The sequence below is a fragment of the Macaca nemestrina genome, chromosome 13 (genome assembly GCF_043159975.1).
Source record: "Macaca nemestrina isolate mMacNem1 chromosome 13, mMacNem.hap1, whole genome shotgun sequence".
NCBI classification, from domain to species: domain Eukaryota; kingdom Metazoa; phylum Chordata; class Mammalia; order Primates; family Cercopithecidae; genus Macaca; species Macaca nemestrina.
Window position 1 is genome coordinate 106533563 of NC_092137.1, and position 18851 is coordinate 106552413.

The 18851-nt window shown below is 37.8% G+C and overlaps 1 protein-coding gene across 6 annotated transcripts in view; it reads left to right on the forward strand.

The window, feature by feature from the left end:
- The window catches only part of LOC139357930 (anaphase promoting complex subunit 1), a 131215-nt gene that overhangs the window by 91489 nt on the left and 20875 nt on the right, over positions 1-18851 (forward strand). For all 6 annotated transcript variants that reach the window (XM_071077107.1, XM_071077103.1, XM_071077105.1 and 3 more), the window contains exons 35-44: positions 3221-3297; positions 3813-3903; positions 4006-4059; positions 5284-5477; positions 9263-9349; positions 12109-12226; positions 13192-13269; positions 13630-13697; positions 15416-15554; positions 17448-17534. In XM_071077107.1, coding sequence (XP_070933208.1) covers positions 3221-3297; positions 3813-3903; positions 4006-4059; positions 5284-5477; positions 9263-9349; positions 12109-12226; positions 13192-13269; positions 13630-13697; positions 15416-15554; positions 17448-17534 — 993 coding nt within the window. The remainder of the gene's footprint in view (positions 1-3220; positions 3298-3812; positions 3904-4005; positions 4060-5283; positions 5478-9262; positions 9350-12108; positions 12227-13191; positions 13270-13629; positions 13698-15415; positions 15555-17447; positions 17535-18851) is intronic.

Genomic DNA, 18851 nt, shown 5'->3' on the forward strand with positions numbered 1-18851 from the left:
TATTTTCCCGTATCCTGGTTGTTAAGGCCAAGAAGGTTGTGAGCTTTTAATTGTAGCTTTTGTCATCTTTCTTGGCCCAGACAGACCTGCTTTCAGAACTCGGAAACCATGGAAAGGAAAATGTACCTAGTGGTGTTCCTCTCTTCCATGAATCAACTCTCCCCTTTAGAATCTGCTTGCTTTTGTTCTCACTCCAGTGCCTTGAGTCAGGAGTTGGTGAATTAAGCCCACCTGATTTTTAGAAAGAAAATTTAATTGGAATATGGCCATGCCCATTTGTTTACTTATTGTCTGTAGCAGTTTTTTTGTTACAAATGCATAGATCAGTAGTTGCTGATATTTACTATTTGACCCTTTTAGAAATAGTTTACTGACTCCTGCCATATAGTTTGGATTTTATATTTTGTCTAGGGTTTGTACTTGTTGTATGAGTTGGACCCGATAGGAGTTTATTCATCTATTATTTGAGGAAGTAGAACTCCTAGGTTTGTTTTTATTTGTTTAGTTTTTCCAGTTTTGTTAATCACTGATATGAAAGAGGTGAGGAAGAATTGTTTTAAATGACTCGCTCATTTGTTACCATAATTTTAACTGCTAGCCTATTCAGATGTCAGAGCTTTTAGTTGGTTGGAAAGTGCTCTTTAAAATGTATATTGTAGGATGAAATGCTTTTTCTTTCACTCCTTCATTCAGCACATACTCATTAATCCTCTGTAAATGCAAGGCACATGCTAAGTTCTGTAATACATTAAAGATACACCAGACATGTAGAGTGTTCTCAAAAAACTTTATTAAATGTACTAGGTTTGGCTTACTGAGATTAAACACGTATACAAGTAACTGTAATTCCAAAGTGGAAAGTATAAATTCATGTCAGAGAGTGGTCTTTTTTGTGGCCTGGTGTGGTGGCTCATGCCTGTAATCCCAGCACTTTGGGAAGCCAACGTGGGCACGTCACTTGAGGCCAGGAGTTCGAGACCAGCCTGGCCAATGTGGCGAAACCCTGTCTCTACTTAAAAAAAACAAACAAACAAACAAAAAAAAAAACCCCACAAAAAACAGTGGTCGTTTTTCGTTTTTATGAAAATATGGTTTTTGGACTTTTAGTATAGAATAATCTATACTAAATTTTTTTACTTCAGACTTTATAATGTTATATTTGATCTTTATTACAACAGGGATACTACAAATAGGAGAGAGAACAATTTCACAGTTCTCCTCCTTGATATTTCCTATCAGCCTCCACTTTTCTTTGGGTTCTCATCTGGAGCTACATGGATTCTGGAGCAGGGTTCCTTGTAGTGAGCCACCTAGCGTTAAAAGGAGGATTTTTTTTTTTTTTTTTTTTTAATGAAAGGTCGCTTTGTAAACCGCTTGTCTGTTTGAACTTAGGGCATATGTAAAATAACAACTAGTATCTTCATAGCAATTTTTCTTTCATAAAAAACTTTACAGATAGGGTGTGGTGACTCACGCCTATAATCCTAGCACTTGGGGAGGCAAAGGAGGGTGGATTGCTTAAGCCTGGGAGTTCAAGACCAGCCTGGGCAATATAGTGAGATCCCATCTCTACAAAAAAAATACGAAAATTAGCCAAGCATGGTGGTGTGCACCTGTAGTCCTAGCTACTTGGGAAGCTGAGATGGGAGGATTGCTTGGGTCTGGGAGGTAGGGCTGCAGTGAGCTGTGATTGCACCACTGTGCTCCAGAGGGAGTACAGTGACAGAGGGAGACCCTGTCTCAAGGCGAAAAAAAAAAAAAGAGGAAAGATATTTTAAGTCTTTGATTTGGTGATATTCAGTACCTAAGAAGACTGTATTGTAAGTGCCTTCTGAATATTTTTTTACTTTATTTTATTTATTTATTTATTTTTGACTGAGACAGTGTCTCACTCTGTTTCCCAGACTGGAGTGCAGTGGTGCGATCTAGGCTCCCTGCAACCTCCACTTACTGGGCTCAAGCGATTCTCGTGCCTCAGCCTCCTGAGTAGCTGGGATTACAGGCCCAGCTAATTTTTTTTTTTTTTTTTTTTCAGTAGAAACGGGGTTTCACCATGTTGGCCAGGCAGGTCTCGAACTCTAGACTTCAAGTGATCTGCCTACCTTGGCCTCCCAAAGTGCTGGGATTACAGATGTGAGCCACTGCGTTCGGCCAATATTTATTGTTGTATTGAAGAAAACATCCTGAAATGTTAAGAAATCTAAGAAATCTCAAAAGATTAAACGAATAAATCTGAAATGCATTCATATATTTAGCAAATATATAGCTTTGTCTTTTTTGGCTTTTTTTCTTTTAGGAGAAAAGGATCAGATCTGTTCTTGGTTGTTACAGCTAGATATTCTGTATATGTTTTTTGATAAATTGTTCATTACCTATACTAAAAGGAAAAGGATGTCTTTTCTAAACAATAGTTGTAACATAGCTGATAAACACATTGACAGTTTAGCTTAGCTTGGGTAATTAGCCTAGTGAATAACTTCACCTGTGGTAAGTATGTTGGCTTAATGCTGGAAACCTCCTGTAAAGAAGAATACATCTGATTAGAGTTCTTTCCTATTTCTCTTTTCCCACTTCTTCCCCTCACCCCTGCCCCAATTCTAAAGCCATCATCTTTGTATTTCAGTTGACTGGTGTGCAATATTATGACAGTGTTATTGATTCAGAATATACTAACGTCTTCCTGTTTATATTTGTTTAGCCCTATTTAATTCTTTTTCTTCTTTTTTTTTTTTTGAGATGGAGTCTCACTCTATTGCCCAGGCTGGAGTGCAGTGGTGCAATCTCTGCTCACTGCAACCTCCGCCTCCCTGGTTCAAGCGATTCTCCTGCCTCAGCCTCCTGAGTAGCTGGAATTACAGGCGTGCACCACCACACCTGGCTAATTTTTGTATTTTTAGTTGAGACGGGGTTTCATCATGTTGGTCAGATTGGTCTCAAACTCCTGACCTGGTGATCCGCCTGCCTAGGCTTCCCAAAGTGCTGGGATTACAGGTGTGAGCCGCCGCACCCAGCCTTAATTATTATTCTTACTTAGCCCATCTTAGATTTGAAATTTGATTGCGTTCAATGTGGTTAAAATACAGGCTTTTGAGTGAAATGGTTTGGTAAAGCTTACTTTATATAAATATAGCCATGATAAGCTGTGTGTTATTCTTCAGATTATTAAATATTTGCAATGAGAACGTTGATATCTAAGTATTCTTGCTTTCTATATTGACAGATTATAAGAGAAAATAGTATCTCTCTCAGTGAAATCGAATTGCCTTGCTCAGAGGATTTGAATTTGGAAACTTTGTCGTAAGTGATGTATAATGCAAATTATCTATCCTAGCATCTATCAGATAAATAAATTGAAATATACTATGTAGGAGTCATATTGTCCTTGATTTAAGTAATTCTGAATCCCAGGCGTTTCTAACCATTTTTTATCAGATGTTCATGACGTTGGTTAAAGCTCTCTGAAGTATAGAGCTCTTGCCCTCAAAAAGTAATATTGGAGATTTAACTTGTATGTATTTCTCTTTTATCCTCTCCATTAAAACAAATTGGCAACAATTTTAAAAATTGTTTTTGCTGCATATGAAACTGTAGGCAAGGGGCAAACTTCACAAGTAAGGGTGACTCGATGCTTCTGAAAAAAAAAAAATCTGGAAAAAAAAAAAAAAAAGAAATCTGCTGACTGAGTAGAGGCACACTTGATCATTCCCAGAAAGATGTAAACTAACTTAGAGAACTGGAATATTTATTGTTACTTATTTCAAGTTAATTTTAAAGTAAAATAATGACTTAAATTTCTTGTCACCTGTTTTCAGGCAAGCACATGTCTACATAATTGCAGGAGCCTGTTTGTCTCTGGGTTTTCGATTTGCTGGCTCAGAAAACTTATCAGCATTTAACTGTTTGGTAAGAAGTATTTTAGTTTACTGTATTCTTTTTTTTTTGTTTTGTTTTAACAAAGCCTTAAGATGTTCTTTTAACTTTGAATTTTTTCTTTTGTTTTTCTAGCATAAATTTGCAAAAGATTTTATGACTTATTTGTCTGCACCTAATGCTTCTGTTGTAAGTATTTTTATCATTCTCCTTGGGAATAAAATTAAACTTGAAAAAAATTTACTGATAATCCAGTTACTTATGTGTTATCAGATATTGCTGCTGTTTGTTTGAATGTAGAATGAGAGATTTGAAGAACCATTAGCTCATCTTTTTATTTTTGTTTTGGGATATTAGTGAGAATATGATTACACTGGAAGGACGCACAGGTATCTAGTTCTTGTGACGAGAGAATAAGAAAGGCCATAATGTTCATGGATTGTCATACCTCATGTAATTCTGTCTCAGTATTAAATATTGGGAATTTCCTTTTAAAAAAATATTAGTACTTAGTAAGGATTCAGTTGCTTTTGAGGCATTGCTTCTCTGAGGACAAGACTAAGATATTTTATTTCCTGGTGAAAACTGCATAGATTTATGCAACACTGTTTATAATATGGAAAAGTTAGAAACATCAAAAACGTCTAAAAGTAGTTAATTAAATTTGATTATGGCATATATATGCATTCTTATACAGTGGAGCTACCAAAATTACGTTATACAAGAATTTTTTGCGGCTGGGTGCAGTGGCTCACTCCTATAATCCTAGCAACTTTGAGAGGCTGAAGCAGGGAGGATCATTTGAGCCCAGGAGGTTGAGATCAGTCTGGGCAACGTAGGGAGACCCCATCTCTACAAAAAATAAAAAATTAGCCAGGTGTGGTGACACACACGTAGTCGCAGCTACTTGGGAGGCTGAGGTAGGTGGATCCTTTGACCCCAGGAAGTGGAGGCTGCAGTGAGCTGAGACTGTGCCACTGCACTTCAGTCTGGGTGGCAAAGTGAGAGACCCTATCTCAAAAAAAAAAAAAACCCCCACCAAAAAACCCCCACTTTTTTGTGCGTGAAGCTTGCTTCTAATAGGTTATTTAAAAGGTTAAAAATATTGTGTAGAGTAACATCTCCATTTCATTTGGAAAAAATATGTGTAGATAAAGGGAAAATTCCGAGAAAAAGCCAAAATGTTAACACCAGTTACCTTTGGGTGTGACATTCCAAGTGATTTTTGTCTTCCTGATATTCAGTATTTGAAATTATCTCTGTTGAACTTACATAATTGGGGAAAATATTTGTATTTACAGATTATTTTTTTTAGTTCCAAACTTTTGTAGTCTTCTTATGATGGCTAAGTTAGTTCTGATAATAAAGAAATATAACACAACATTACAGTGATGTCATCTCTTCACCTTGCAGACAGGTCCTTACAACCTAGAAACTTGTCTGAGCGTGGTGCTGCTGTCTCTCGCCATGGTCATGGCTGGCTCGGGAAACCTAAAGGTTTTGCAGCTTTGTCGCTTCTTACACATGAAAACGGGTGGTGAAATGAACTATGGTTTTCACTTAGCCCACCACATGGCCCTTGGACTTCTATTTTTGGGAGGAGGAAGGTACGTGAATATGTATTTTTTCCAGTGAAAAGATCTCATTGGTGAGATCTATAAGGGTGACTTGCTTTAATCTTGAAGATACATGAAAAATTTCAATTCTGACTAGCTCTTAGCTTATCTAGCAGCATTATTGCACTTGATGGGCTTCTTTGTAGTTTAACCATCAGCTTATGGTCTACTCAGTAGATTTACCTTCCTCTCTGACACACTGAGCATCACTGTTATTTCTCAGAATACTCTGTGCTCAGTGCTTTGGTGCATCACTGCTTGTGCCCAACTGGTTAAAAATTTTACCGCTCCACTAAACTACTTTCACAGAAAGGTCACAAACAAAATCATATACAGATCCTGTGACATTTTCTTAGTTTTCAACTTTCTTGATCTTTTTCCAACAGCTGTCATTCCTGACTACATCCTTTATAAGACTGCCCTGGCTTTAGATGATCCGTAGTAAATAAAAACACATACATAGAAAAGTCTACACATCATAGGTGCACAGGTCAAAGAGCTATCTACCATAGAAAAATCTCTTCGTTATCATGTAGATCAAGATTCCGTATAGCACTTGCAACTTATGACACCCGTCTCTGCTTCTGCCATGCGCCCCTCTCAATCACTATTATCTTCCTTACCCCAAAGTTAGCCACTGTCTAGTCTTATAACACCTTAGATTGGTTTTGCCTGTTTTTGACAATTAAATTGAATTATGCATGATGCATCCTTTTGCACTTTACTTTTGCTCAACATTATGTTTGTAAGATTCATGTTGTGTGTAGCAATGGGTTATTCAAGTTTCAGTTTCTTGTATTACAAGTTTCAAGTTGTAATACAAGTTGTATTTCAAGTTGTAATTGTAATTTAAGTTGTATTACATTTCATTGTATGATTGTACCACATTTTATTGATCTCCCCCATTGATGGATGTGCTTCTTGCTTCTAGTTTGAGGCTGTTATGAACAATGCTGTTAGGGAAAGTTGTACATGTCTTTGATTTTGTTGTATATAGATCTCTGTGTGGAATTGGATCATAGGTTATAGGTGTGTATTCACCTTCAGTGAATAATACCATCAGTGCTGCAGTGCACTTGTACCATTTTACATACTCATGGGCAGGATGTGATATTCCAGTTGTTCCATATCCTTGTCAACCCTTGTTATTGTTACAGTCTTTTTAGTTTTAGCCAACTAGTAGGTATATAACAGGATCTCATGGTGGCTTTAATTTCTGTATTTCTGAATCATGTTCTTGAGTACCATTTTATACTTTTAATAGCCAACGGCAAACCTCTTTTATGATGTCCAAGTCTCTTGCTACCCAGTTTTTGTATTTATTTTAAAATTTTTATTTGTGATAAAATACACATAACATAAAATTTATCCAATTTTAAGTATGCAATTAAGTAGTGTTAAGTATATTCACATTGTTGTGCAACTAATCTCCAGAAATTTTTTGTTTTGCAAAACTGACACTATACCCATTAACAACTCCCTGTTTGCCCCTCCCACCAGCCTCTGGCAGCCACTATTTTACTTTCTGTTGTGATGAGGTTGACTGCTCCACATTGGTTTAGCTTTGTATTGATTTCTGTGGATTCTTTAAACTATGTCCTAAGCCCTTGGTCAGTTTTGCTTGTTGCAGTTATCTTTGCCACCCCAGCGCTTGTTTGCCTTTTCACTCTCTCAGTGGTGTCTTTTGATGACATAATTATTAGTGTTTTTCTTTTATAGTTTTTACTTTTTTGTCCTGCTTACGAAATATTTTCTTGCCCAGAGAAAAGGAGGTATTCTCCTATTTTATCTTCTAGAAGTTTTTAGCTTTTCCATTCACATTTGGATCTAAAATCTACCTGGTACGGATTTTTCTCCGTGTTTTTTTTCCCACTGCTATTGAAAAGTTTATCCTTCTCCACTGCTCTGCAGTACCACCTCTATTATATAAGTTAAGTGTCTGTACACCTGTGTTTATTTCTGGGCTATTAGGGTCTACTGGTCTGTTTTTCTGTACTTGCACCAGTACTATACTGTCTTATGAGTCTTGGTATCCAGTTGAGTAAATCCTTCAACCTGAGTTTTCTTCTTCAAAAGTGTGTTTTTCTCTTGGCTCCTTGCGTTTTCATATAAATATTGGCGTCTGTTCCATGCTATCTAACCTGATAAAATATTGATCAGAATTGCCTTGATTCTATGTGTCTGTGTTAAGATTCTATGTGTCTGAGATTAGAACCTGTTACAGTATTGTCTTCCATTCTGTGAATATGGTACACCCCTGCATATATTTAGCTCTAGTGTGTGTGACCTTGATCAATGGCTACAATGTCTACGTAGGCTAATTTTCCCCTCTTCTTTAAGACTGAGCTCACCATTGGAACTCAACTTTTCAGAAGTACAAAAAGTAAAGATGATCAGAAAGGTGTGCATTTCCTCTCAACATGTTTTGTGGAATTGTCTTTCTTTAATTGTTTAGAATTAATAATGGTTAAAGAAATATTACTATGAAAATTCTTACTTATTTTATTCTATGATTTTTGAAATTTTTTTCCTTTCAAAATGAGCCTCTCCATGTCTCTTACTCCACATCTTTCATTGTTCCAAACTGTATGACTCTCGTTGCTCTTCTTTCATATCGAATAGATTTTTCTACCATTCTGCTACTGCTTTGCTAGTGATTTTTGGTTTTTAAATGGTCATGTATGTTCTCTAACAACATTTAAACTTAGCATAGCTACACCATTATGTTTCTACCCAAAATTTCTAACATCAATATCTTAATATTTACCTTTGAATTTTGGTTTACCAAAATGGTACAAAGAAAATGGCTTATTCCATGTACATGCCAAAATAGATGTATTTCTTTGCTTAAAATTTGAAATCTCTTCTCTCTAATCCATTAAATACATAAGCATATATAATGAATTATAAGTTCTTATTTAATACTCCAATTATTTTAAAAGACAGGGAAAGAGATTTGGGTATATGTGTGTACATGTTTGTGTGTAATAAAAATATTTATATTTAATAGTTAGAAGTGGTTTTATGTGATGTCCTACACCATCTTTATTTCAAAATACTTTTTTAGAAAAACTCTGGGACTTTAGATTAATTTGCCAGTTTGCTATACTAAATTTGAGCAACTATAAAATAATTTAAGGAAAATTTTAATAGACCCTTTACCAAGAGAATATTTTAAAAGTCTATAAAACTTTATCTTAAAAGTGTATCATATTGGCGAGAAAAGAATTTGTATTTGGAGGAATAGTTGTTTATACAGTCACTGTAAGTTTTTAGTGATAACTTTTGCCTTTCCATTTAGTCAGTCATTCTAAAGGAATCCTCATGCTTTACAGAAATAAAAAAAAAAACTGTTTACATACCAACTAAAAACATCCTGTATTTTTAAAAATGAGATTTATAATTATATAAATAGGCATATATATTAATAAAATTGGATAAGAAGGTGGCATACTTGGTACATGAGTCTTCAATATTTATAATTTTTAGGACTGCATTCATGGTCTTCACTACTGTGCTATTGTATGTTAAAACCTTGCTTCAAGGGTTGAAATTTAACATTTATGGGATATTACTTTGGCTTTAAATAGTGATGATCTTGAAATGGCCTAAGGACTAAATGAAAAGTGGAATGTTCACACCACTGACACTCTTGTATTATGAGGGCCTCTTATCAGTATGCCTTACTATACCCCAGTTTCCTGATTCTCAAGAATGCCTTGAAAGTATGTGCAATGCAATCGATAACATTTGTCCCCACCAAACTTACTTTGCAGGTACTCTTTGAGCACATCAAATTCTTCCATTGCCGCTCTTCTCTGTGCCCTTTACCCACACTTCCCAGCTCACAGCACTGACAACCGGTGAGTCTAGTGATTCTGTTTTCAATGTGATACTTACTAAGTTCTCTAAGGGGACCATTTGGTTGCATTTTGGTTTCATGGAATTATTTCCAAATTAGCCTTTTTCTGTTCTTCAACTTATATTCATGTCTAAATCTTTTAAGAAAATTATCTCACAAAGTATTAGACCAGAGGATAACTTGGGACACCTGATGACTGACCAGTCTTCCGCCATTCTCAGATCTGTAGAACTGCTCTAAATCCAGAAGGAGATTAAGTAAAGTTGTCTTTAGGGAAAAAATCATCAGGTAAAGGATAGTTGCCAAGGGAAGTTCAAGATACTTTTTTGTGCTGTAATTATTTAGTTCCAAGAGAAAAGTTTGTCTGATTTAGTGGCAATGTCTGTATGAGTTCCTTTTTTCCCCTCTTTCACATAAATGACGAGAAATTTTGTATAAATGACATAGGAGGGACAAGAAAAGCAAAATACAGCAAAAAACCAGAGACAATTTAGAAGTGGCAGTGAGCAGTAGAGCTTCAAACCATGTAGAAGCAGTTAAAAGCTCTGCATTTTAGGGTACGAGGAACCACCAACCCTTCCGTTTCCCTAGATATAGTTTGAGATATAGCAGATCTCTTACATATGGGGGAAGGGAAGAAAATAGCCCCTTGTAAGACACCTGAGCACTGTGCTCAACTGAAGGCATCCCCTGTTGTCTCCCCAGAGACAGGTCAAGAGCCCTTTATTGTTTATGGGAGAAGGGTCAGGAGCACTTATCACAGTAACATAAGTCATCATTTTAAACTGCACTATAATGTATAACGAATGACAGAAGAAAGATAGCTGTTTTACAAACATACCCTAATCTGAAAACCACACTCTGATGGTAGGTGCAGCACAAGAATATTGTTGTTAATACACCTCTGACATGTGGCCTCATGCCTGTCATTTAGGAAAGATTTTTTGAGTTGTTAAAAGCCAGTTATTGGCTAGGGTACAGTGGAGAGCCACACTCCCATGCTGCTGGTCATAGCTATTTGGCTTAGCTATTGTAAACAAAGCCGTTTGGTGACAAGAATCTTTTTTTTTTTGGGAGGGGGATGGAGTCTCGCTCTGTCACCCAGGCTGGAGTGCAGTGGCCGGATCTCAGCTCACTGCAAGCTCCGCCTCCTGGGTTCACACCATTCTCCTGCCTCAGCCTCCCAAGTAGCTAGGGCTACAGGTGCCCGCCCCCACGCCCGGCTAATTTTTTGTATTTTTTAGTAGAGATGGGGTTTCACTGTGTTAGCCAGGATGGTCGCTATCTCCTGACCTTGTGATCTGCCTGCCTCGGCCTCCCAAAGTGCTGGGATTATAGGCGTGAGCCACCATGCCCTGCTGGTGACAAGAATCTTTATGTAATTTATTAGTGTCAGTTTTTTCTGATCTTTATTGATTTTTACTTTTAATAGATATATAGAAGTAAATGTATTTGTGTAAGAAGAGGGAAGTTATTGTCTATAAAGCTTTTTAAAATTGAAGTCTCGTTTTATCCTTCTTTTTTTTTTTATTAGAGTCTTGCTCTGTTGCCCAGGCTGGAGCGCAGTGGCGTGATCTCCGCTCACTGCAAGCTCCGCCTCCCAGGTTCACGCCATTCTCCTACCTCAGCCTCCTGAGTAGCTGGGACTACAGTCACCCGCCACAGCGCCTGGCTAACTGTTTTGTATTTTTAGTAGAGACGGGGTTTCACCGTGTTAGCCAGGATGGTCTCGATCTCCTGACCTCATGATCCACCCATCTTGGCCCCCAAAGTGCTGGGATTATAGGCGTGAGCCACTGCACCTGGCCAATTTTTTTGTTTTTTCTTCTGAGAGGGAGTCTTGCTCTGTTGCCCAGGCTGCAGTGCAGTGACGCGATCTCAGCTCACTGCAACCTCCGTCTCCTGGGTTCAAGTGATTCTCCTCCCTCAACCTCCCTAGTAGCTGCGATTCCAGGCATGTGCCATCAGGCCTGGCTAACTTTTGTATTTTTAGTAGAGACGGGGTTTCATCATGTTGGCCAGGCTCATCTCGAACTCCTGACGTCAGGTGATCCACCTGCCTCGGCCTCCCAAAGTGCTGGGATTACAGGCGTGAGCCACTGTGCCCAGCCTATCCTTCTTTTATGAGATCTTAAAATATGAAAACTTTGTTTTTACATTCTAAAATAGAAATCTTAAAGTTTAAAAAACTTTTTGAGAACCCCAAAGAAAAATATTGCCATAGCCACATAGATGTTTGATGTACTGTATTTCAAGGACGTGTGTGTATATGTATGTGCAAGTTTATACATGTAGAAGAACTTTGCTGTCTGAGATGAACTGACATCCTGTCTTTCCCCTTCTTCCCTATCAATCCTTAAGGAAAAAGAAAAAAAAAAAGAACTAGAAATAAATCTCTGAGAAGATAAAAACAGATGCCTGTGTTGAGTAGAAAGAGATTTTTGAGACTGATTGATTTTATAAGTGGTCAGTTTGATAGTAAATATTTTCATGTTATGACACTTTTTACCTCCCTGTAAAACCTCTTCACTGTGAAGACTAAAGTAAAGAATTATTGGGTCAAAGATCAGTTATATAAAATGTTTAAAAGATAATTTCTCCACTACTTTTTAACAGAATCTTATCTGCCTTTAAGATTTCTGTTCATCTGAAGATATTACCTGAGCTTCTGTCCTGTCTTAGCTCATAGGCAACAGCAGATTGCAGAGCTCATATTGTCACAGTCATTTGTTACCCACCGTCTGTCTTTTTTATGACCAGGTATCATCTCCAGGCTCTCCGGCACCTCTATGTGCTGGCCGCGGAGCCCAGGCTTCTCGTGCCTGTGGATGTGGACACAAACACGCCCTGCTATGCCCTCTTAGAAGTTACCTACAAGGTATCTCTCCCTATCATTTACTTGTAATTTTATTACCACTCATCCATCTTTGCAGGTCCTAATATTTCAAATGTGTTGTCCAGTAAAAGGTGACAAGTAGTCAGTTGAACTTCCATAAAAATGGAAGCTTCTAAAGTTATTGTATATCCTGCCAGGCCATTCATGCTTGTTTGTATTCTCTGGGTATCACTTTTTAGGGATCATCAGCTACTCTTTTGTCCTTAGAGCTTATAGTTTGAAAATGTCCCTGTTAACTTTACATGACTGACAGTAGTGTTCTATAAAACTAATTGAGTTAGACCCAGTCTTAGATTTGTTAGCTGAATACTTGAAAACCCAAAATTGTGTATTTGATGACAGCTTTCATTTAGATGCACAAATAGATTACAAGTTTTATATCCTTCTTTCATTCAGCAAATTATTAAGTACCTTCTGTGAATCAGAACTGTACTAGGCTCTGGGGTAAAAAATGAGATGACATTGTCATTTTCCTTAAGGAACCTCTATCCCCTGGGGAGCCAGGCATGGATACAGTGAGAACAGAGTGTGATAATTGGAGATGTGTGTGGAATGCAGGGGAGGCAGCAAAGCACCCTTGCTTAGCTGTTAGCTGTGGGGTTGAGGGGCTGTCACAGCGGACGGTGTTTGGGCTAGGCCTGGCCCGCTGAGTGGAGCTCCTTCCGAACGGGGAAGGCAACATGCAGAACCCAGTGGCACTGGAGCATGGCCTTTGGTCCTGCTGGCCTGTGAGGGGCAAGGCTTGAAGTGGTGGGAAGTGACACATACCCTGTGGGGAATTTCGACATCAGTCCTTCAAGATTTGAGTACCAGAGAGGATTTTATGGCATTTTAAGGTCTCTGTATGAACTGCAGGGTTGGAGGGAGGTAGAGCGTGGAGATGTTTCTTCTTTGTTGTTTCCGCTGACTACCTAGTGAACTGTAGCTGGACTTTTACGTTTGTAAAGGGCACTCAGTGGTATGAACAAACGAAAGAAGAATTGATGGCTCCTACCCTGCTTCCAGAACTCCATCTTTTAAAGCAGGTAAGTTGGGCATGGTTGGGAGATGGGTCCAAGGGATCAATTCAGTAGAACAGCATAGCGTTAAAGACAGCTAAATAAAAGCCTCTGCTTTCTTCGTGTATTGTAGCAGATAAGAAAGCTGCAGCAAAAGGAAAAGTCAGAAAGAACAGAGCAAGTTTTGTCTTAGAGATCTTTATTGATAGCTTAGGTGGCCTCAGAACATGATTTACATTCATTTTTTTTGTCTGGAAATGGAGCTTGTTAACCTCCAGGTGCCTCTTTCTGGCTGTTACTGTTTCCTCTGAGAAACATAGGGTCCAGTTTGTCAAATGAATATATTTTTCAGCTTTGGGTTGACTACGTTTACATTTATCTTGGCAGATTAAAGTTAAAGGCCCAAGATACTGGGAACTGCTCATAGATTTAAGCAAAGGAACACAACACTTGAAGTAAGTACATTAAATTTCTCCGATTTACCTTTTAGGAAGTGAATAGAAGTATATAGGAAGGTATAAATTATAAATTATTATCTGGAATGTGACTCATCACCCTTTAATCTCATTCAAGACAATATGTAGGGTATGTCTTCTGTAAAACAGTCTGTATTTTTGAAACAGGACTTGTGTTAGAAAATGAAAGTTTTGGCCGGGTGCGGTGGCTCACGCCTGTAATCCCAGCACTTTGGGAAGCCGAGGCGGGCGGATCATGAGGTCAGGAGATCGAGACCATCTGGCTAACATGGTGAAACCCCGTCTCTACTAAAAATACAAAAAATTAGTCGGATGTTGTGACTGGCACCTGTAGTCCCAGCTACTTGGGAGGCTGAGGCAGGAGAATGGCGTGAACTCGGGAGGCGGAGCTTGCAGTGAGCCGATATTGCGCTACTGCATTGCAGCCTGGGCGACAAAGCGAGACTCTGTCTCAGGAAAAAAAAAAAGAAAGAAAGAAAATGAAAGTTTTAATTTTAAACTCCATCCCTAAATATTTATATTCATTTATTGAGAAACTTGCACTGACTTCCTTCTGACAGTAATGGACTTGTCTCTTGGTATATTAACATAAGATTTAGTTTAGGAAAGTGTGTTAGTCCATTTTCACACTGCTATAAAGAACTACCTGAGATTGGGTAATTTGTAAAGAAAAGTAGTTAAATTGACTCATAGTTTCGCCTGGCTGGGGAGGCCTCAGGAAACTTACAATCGTGGCAGAAAGCGAAGGAGAGGCAAGATATGTCTTGTATGGCGGCAAGAGAGAGTGAGAGAGGTGCTACACTTTTTAAACCATCAGATCTCGTGAAAACTCACTATCATGAGAACAGCATGAGGGAAATCCGCCGCCATGATCCAATCACCCCCAACCAGGTCCCTCCTGTGACACGTGGGAATTACAGTTTGACATGAGATTTGGGTGGGGCACAGAGCCTAACCAGGTCAGAAAGTAAAGCTGATTTGTATATCCACAAAAGGAACTTTATTATATCAATCAGTGTTTGCCAGACCACATCTTTTATTGCATCTCTTTACCATTCTTGTGTTAGAAAGTTCTCCTAAATTTAAGATTATTGTAGATGATATATACTACTCACCCAGTTTATTTTGGATGGAAATAATCACATGCAATTATTTTAGAGTGTTGATAATTTTATACTGAAAGTAGCATGTCAATTAAGTTTAAATTTCAAGGAAGTTTAACAAGCATGTAAAAGTTTCTATAATTTGGTCCCAATGTGAATTTTTCCAGACTATCTGTATATTAGCTGTTTTCTGTATTGTTCTGTCCTTAGATTTGCAGCATTATTTTCTTTTTGCTGCAAACCAATTAATAGATATTTAGTACCTCATGTACTCTAGACATAGAGCTGGGGGATATAGGGAATACAAAGAAATGTTAGGTAAAATGCTACCATTGAAACTCATAGTTGAGCCAGTAGTCAAAGTGACTTCTCATTTAACAAGTTCCATGAATCTAGACACCAAAGAAAAACAGAACTTTATTCTAGGCTTTCTCATAGGGACTGATTTAATCTTAGACACAGTAAATAATCATTTGCCTTAGTGGAAAATGGTAAAGGCTTCATCTCCCGTGAACATGGTATTAGAAGACACTATGTTTCCAGCCAAGAACTGCCAGTAATACCTTATATTAAATTCATTCATTTTTCTTTCAGGTCCATCCTTTCCAAGGATGGGGTTTTATATGTTAAACTCAGGGCAGGTCAGCTCTCCTACAAAGAAGATCCAATGGGATGGCAAAGTTTGTTGGCGCAGACTGTTGCTAACAGGAACTCTGAAGCCCGGGCTTTCAAGGTAGTATTATTAATTGGTAAAAACGGAAAGAAATAATTGTAAATTGCGGGCTTCCTTGCCCATTGCTGTAAACTTTAAAGGTGGATCTGCTTCCTTTTTCATTGTTGCGGATTGTAAACACTGCCTGCCCGTGACTCCGTTTGCTTTTTATGTGATGGGCATAATAAAATATAAATACAAAATACTCTATATAATAAATAATAAATATATATAATACAGTAAAATACTCTAAGTTAAGATTTACATTCAGCAGCAAGGACAGTCGCACCATATCCTGACACTACAACAAATACTTTAGTAATTTTATTATTAATCCTCAAATCGGTGAAGATTTACTTAATTTCATAGCAAAAATAGAAAAGGAGTTTTGCAAGCTAGCAATTATTAGCTCCATTTAAAAACCACCATTTGTTTCCTTCATCTTGGTGAGGATAAACTGATGACAGACTCAGACTTCTTTTGTTAGTTTGCTTTATTATTTGCACAGTACTTGACTGCCAGTACAGTAGTGTTTGAAATAAGCAAATAGTTACGATAAATGAGGGTAGGAAACAATCTCATTCCCATGGCGGGGTCAGCACATATTTTGCTCGATATTCTTGACTCAGGTAAGTTTCCAACACTAGAAATTTGTCCCATAATCAGGCATTAAGACTTCTGAATTTAACTTCAGTTTTCTGTAATTCCATGAGCAAATATGTCCCTGTTGGTGATGCATAGTAGAGTAGTCTGAAGTAGTGAGGACCCTAAAGGATAATTAGATGGCAAAAGTGAGGCAGGCAGACTGGATGAGTGGCAGCCAAGGACTGAGTTAGCATCCTTTGTTCTTCCAAGTACGGAGACAGCAGTTTATTTTAATTCAACTCATATTTCATTTTAGGTCAGTTACTTGTGACCGAGCCTTTATAATGGTTCCCAGGATTGAAATGTATAAATAGTTCTCAGGGTTGACATTGGTGAATTTTGTTTGGCAGTATTCAGTAAGTTGTTTATGAAATATTTTTGAAAGATTTTTGGACACGGTTTACCTTAAATTTGTAGTATTGCTTCTTCTAAAAATCAGAGCATATCCCAAAGACTCTAACCCAATTTGTAAAGAAAATAGGTAACTTTAGACTTGAGTTCGAATGAAGAAAATATATAAAAATTAAAAGCTATCTCAATTTCCTGCCTACTGGAAGTTCAGAAATAAAATATAAACCTTCATATTTCATTTTCAGTCTTGAACCTTGAATGATACTGTTTTTTCCCAAGTTTAAAAAATTGTGGTAAAATGCACACAATTTATTGTCTTAACCTTTTGCAAGTTACAGTTCAGTAATATTAAGTGCATTCACATTGTTGCGCAACCATCACCACCATCCGTCTCTAGAACTGTTTGATCTTGCAGACCTGAAATCTATACTTGCAACAATAACCCCTCATTCTACTTCCCCTAGTCCCTGGCAACCACCATTCTATTTTATGTCTGATTTTGATTATACTAAGTACCTTATATATATGGTTTCATACACTGTTTATCTTTTTGTGGCTGGCTTGAGTGATATTCTTTTTTCCTTACCATTTCAGTAACAATTCTAGTTTCTGGTAGGCTTTTTAGTTAGTCAGTGAAGGAAGGAAAAGCCTTTTGTGGATGAGTTGTGTAAACAGGAAGACCTGTTTGTTTATTGGCCTTTTGATAATTCGTAGCTCATGTTAACTTGTGCAAAAGCTTATTGTAACTTCTTAGCAGAACAGGTTGATGAGGAAAGTTTGCACCATCTGGGTTTTTTTGGGAATGTTGTGTGACAAAGGGGAGGTAGAGTTGTTAGAACTCCTTGTATTACAGTTTGAGCAATAAGGAAAATACTCTTTTTTTAATCTTATACTGTTGTGGTTGTTTGTTTTTTTTAGCCAGAAACAATCTCAGCATTCACTTCTGATCCAGCACTTCTGTCATTTGCTGACTATTTCTGCAAACCAACTGTGAACATGGGTCAGGTATATATTCTATGGTTTGCTGAGCCCCAGGACCAGCATTCGTTAGTATGTCTATGTATGGGTCACCCAAAACATCTGTACTATCTATATCTATCTTTGAGATTGATGACATACGTGAGTCACATGGGATGACTTTTGCTTGGCACGTGTAGATTTGCATAGCCTAAAACTATTGCATTTAGCAACCTTCTATCTTGATAGAAGAAACAACATTTGTAAGACATTAATTTTGACAGATGATAGTTTCTGTCACCTACGAGAATGATGCCCATTCATATTCTGCTTTATGTTTTCAGTGTTTACCGCCTTTCTCTTATTTTTATGTAATTGCATTAACTGTTTCATCTGTATATTATAACCCTTCTTTTTCTTGTTTATATACCTGTTGCCTTCAAGATTCCAAGGGTGCTTAGCAGATTTTTCTTTATTTTTTTGGTTTTTGTTTTTTGAGATAGGGCCAATTTTTTCTGTTGCCCAGGCTGGAGTGCAGTGATGTGATCATGGTTCACTACATCCTTGACCTCCCGGACTGAAGCCATCCTTCCACCTCAGGCTCCTGAGTAGCTGAGACTACAGGCGTGTAACCACCATGGCTAATTTTTTTTTTTTTTAAATTTTTGTAGAGATGGAGTCTCACTATATTGCCCAGGTTGGTCTTGAACTCCTGGGCTCAAATGATCCTCCCACCTTGGACTCCCAAAGTGCTGGGATTATAGGCTTGAGCCATTGTGCCTGGCCCAGATCTTTGGTTTAATCCACCATACAGAGAAGGAAAGATTGGATATAGAATTAGATATCTAGGATTGATAGCCTATTGTCTACAAGTGTATATGGCCTTCAGAAAATTTCTCAACCTCTCCAAAGTGTAGTTTCCTCATTTCTAAAAGTGATTATAATAGAACCTACTTTACAGTATTGTTTTGAGGATTAAGTAAAATAACCTTCCCCTCTCTTACTTATTGAATCTTTACTATATATTGGATACTCTGCTAATACTTAAATGTCATTTAATTATGACCCTGAGGATAGGTATTTTGTCATTGTGGGCTTACAGATGAGGAAACTGCCACTGAGAGATGTTACATGCCCAAGATCGCACAGCTAGTAAGAGCTGGGCTGTGCACTCAAGGTCACGGGTCTCTAATAAAGCCCATGCCTGCCCTTTACCCCAGCTGGACTTGACTCTGCTGCCTCCCCTAAACTTGTTCTGGTCAGTGTTTTTTTCTTGCAGCTTTGTTACTCTGTTTCCTTTCTGGATCCTACTCTTCCCAGCCCAACCCAAGGCATAGCTCTGTGATGTCCTGTCTACTCATTTTA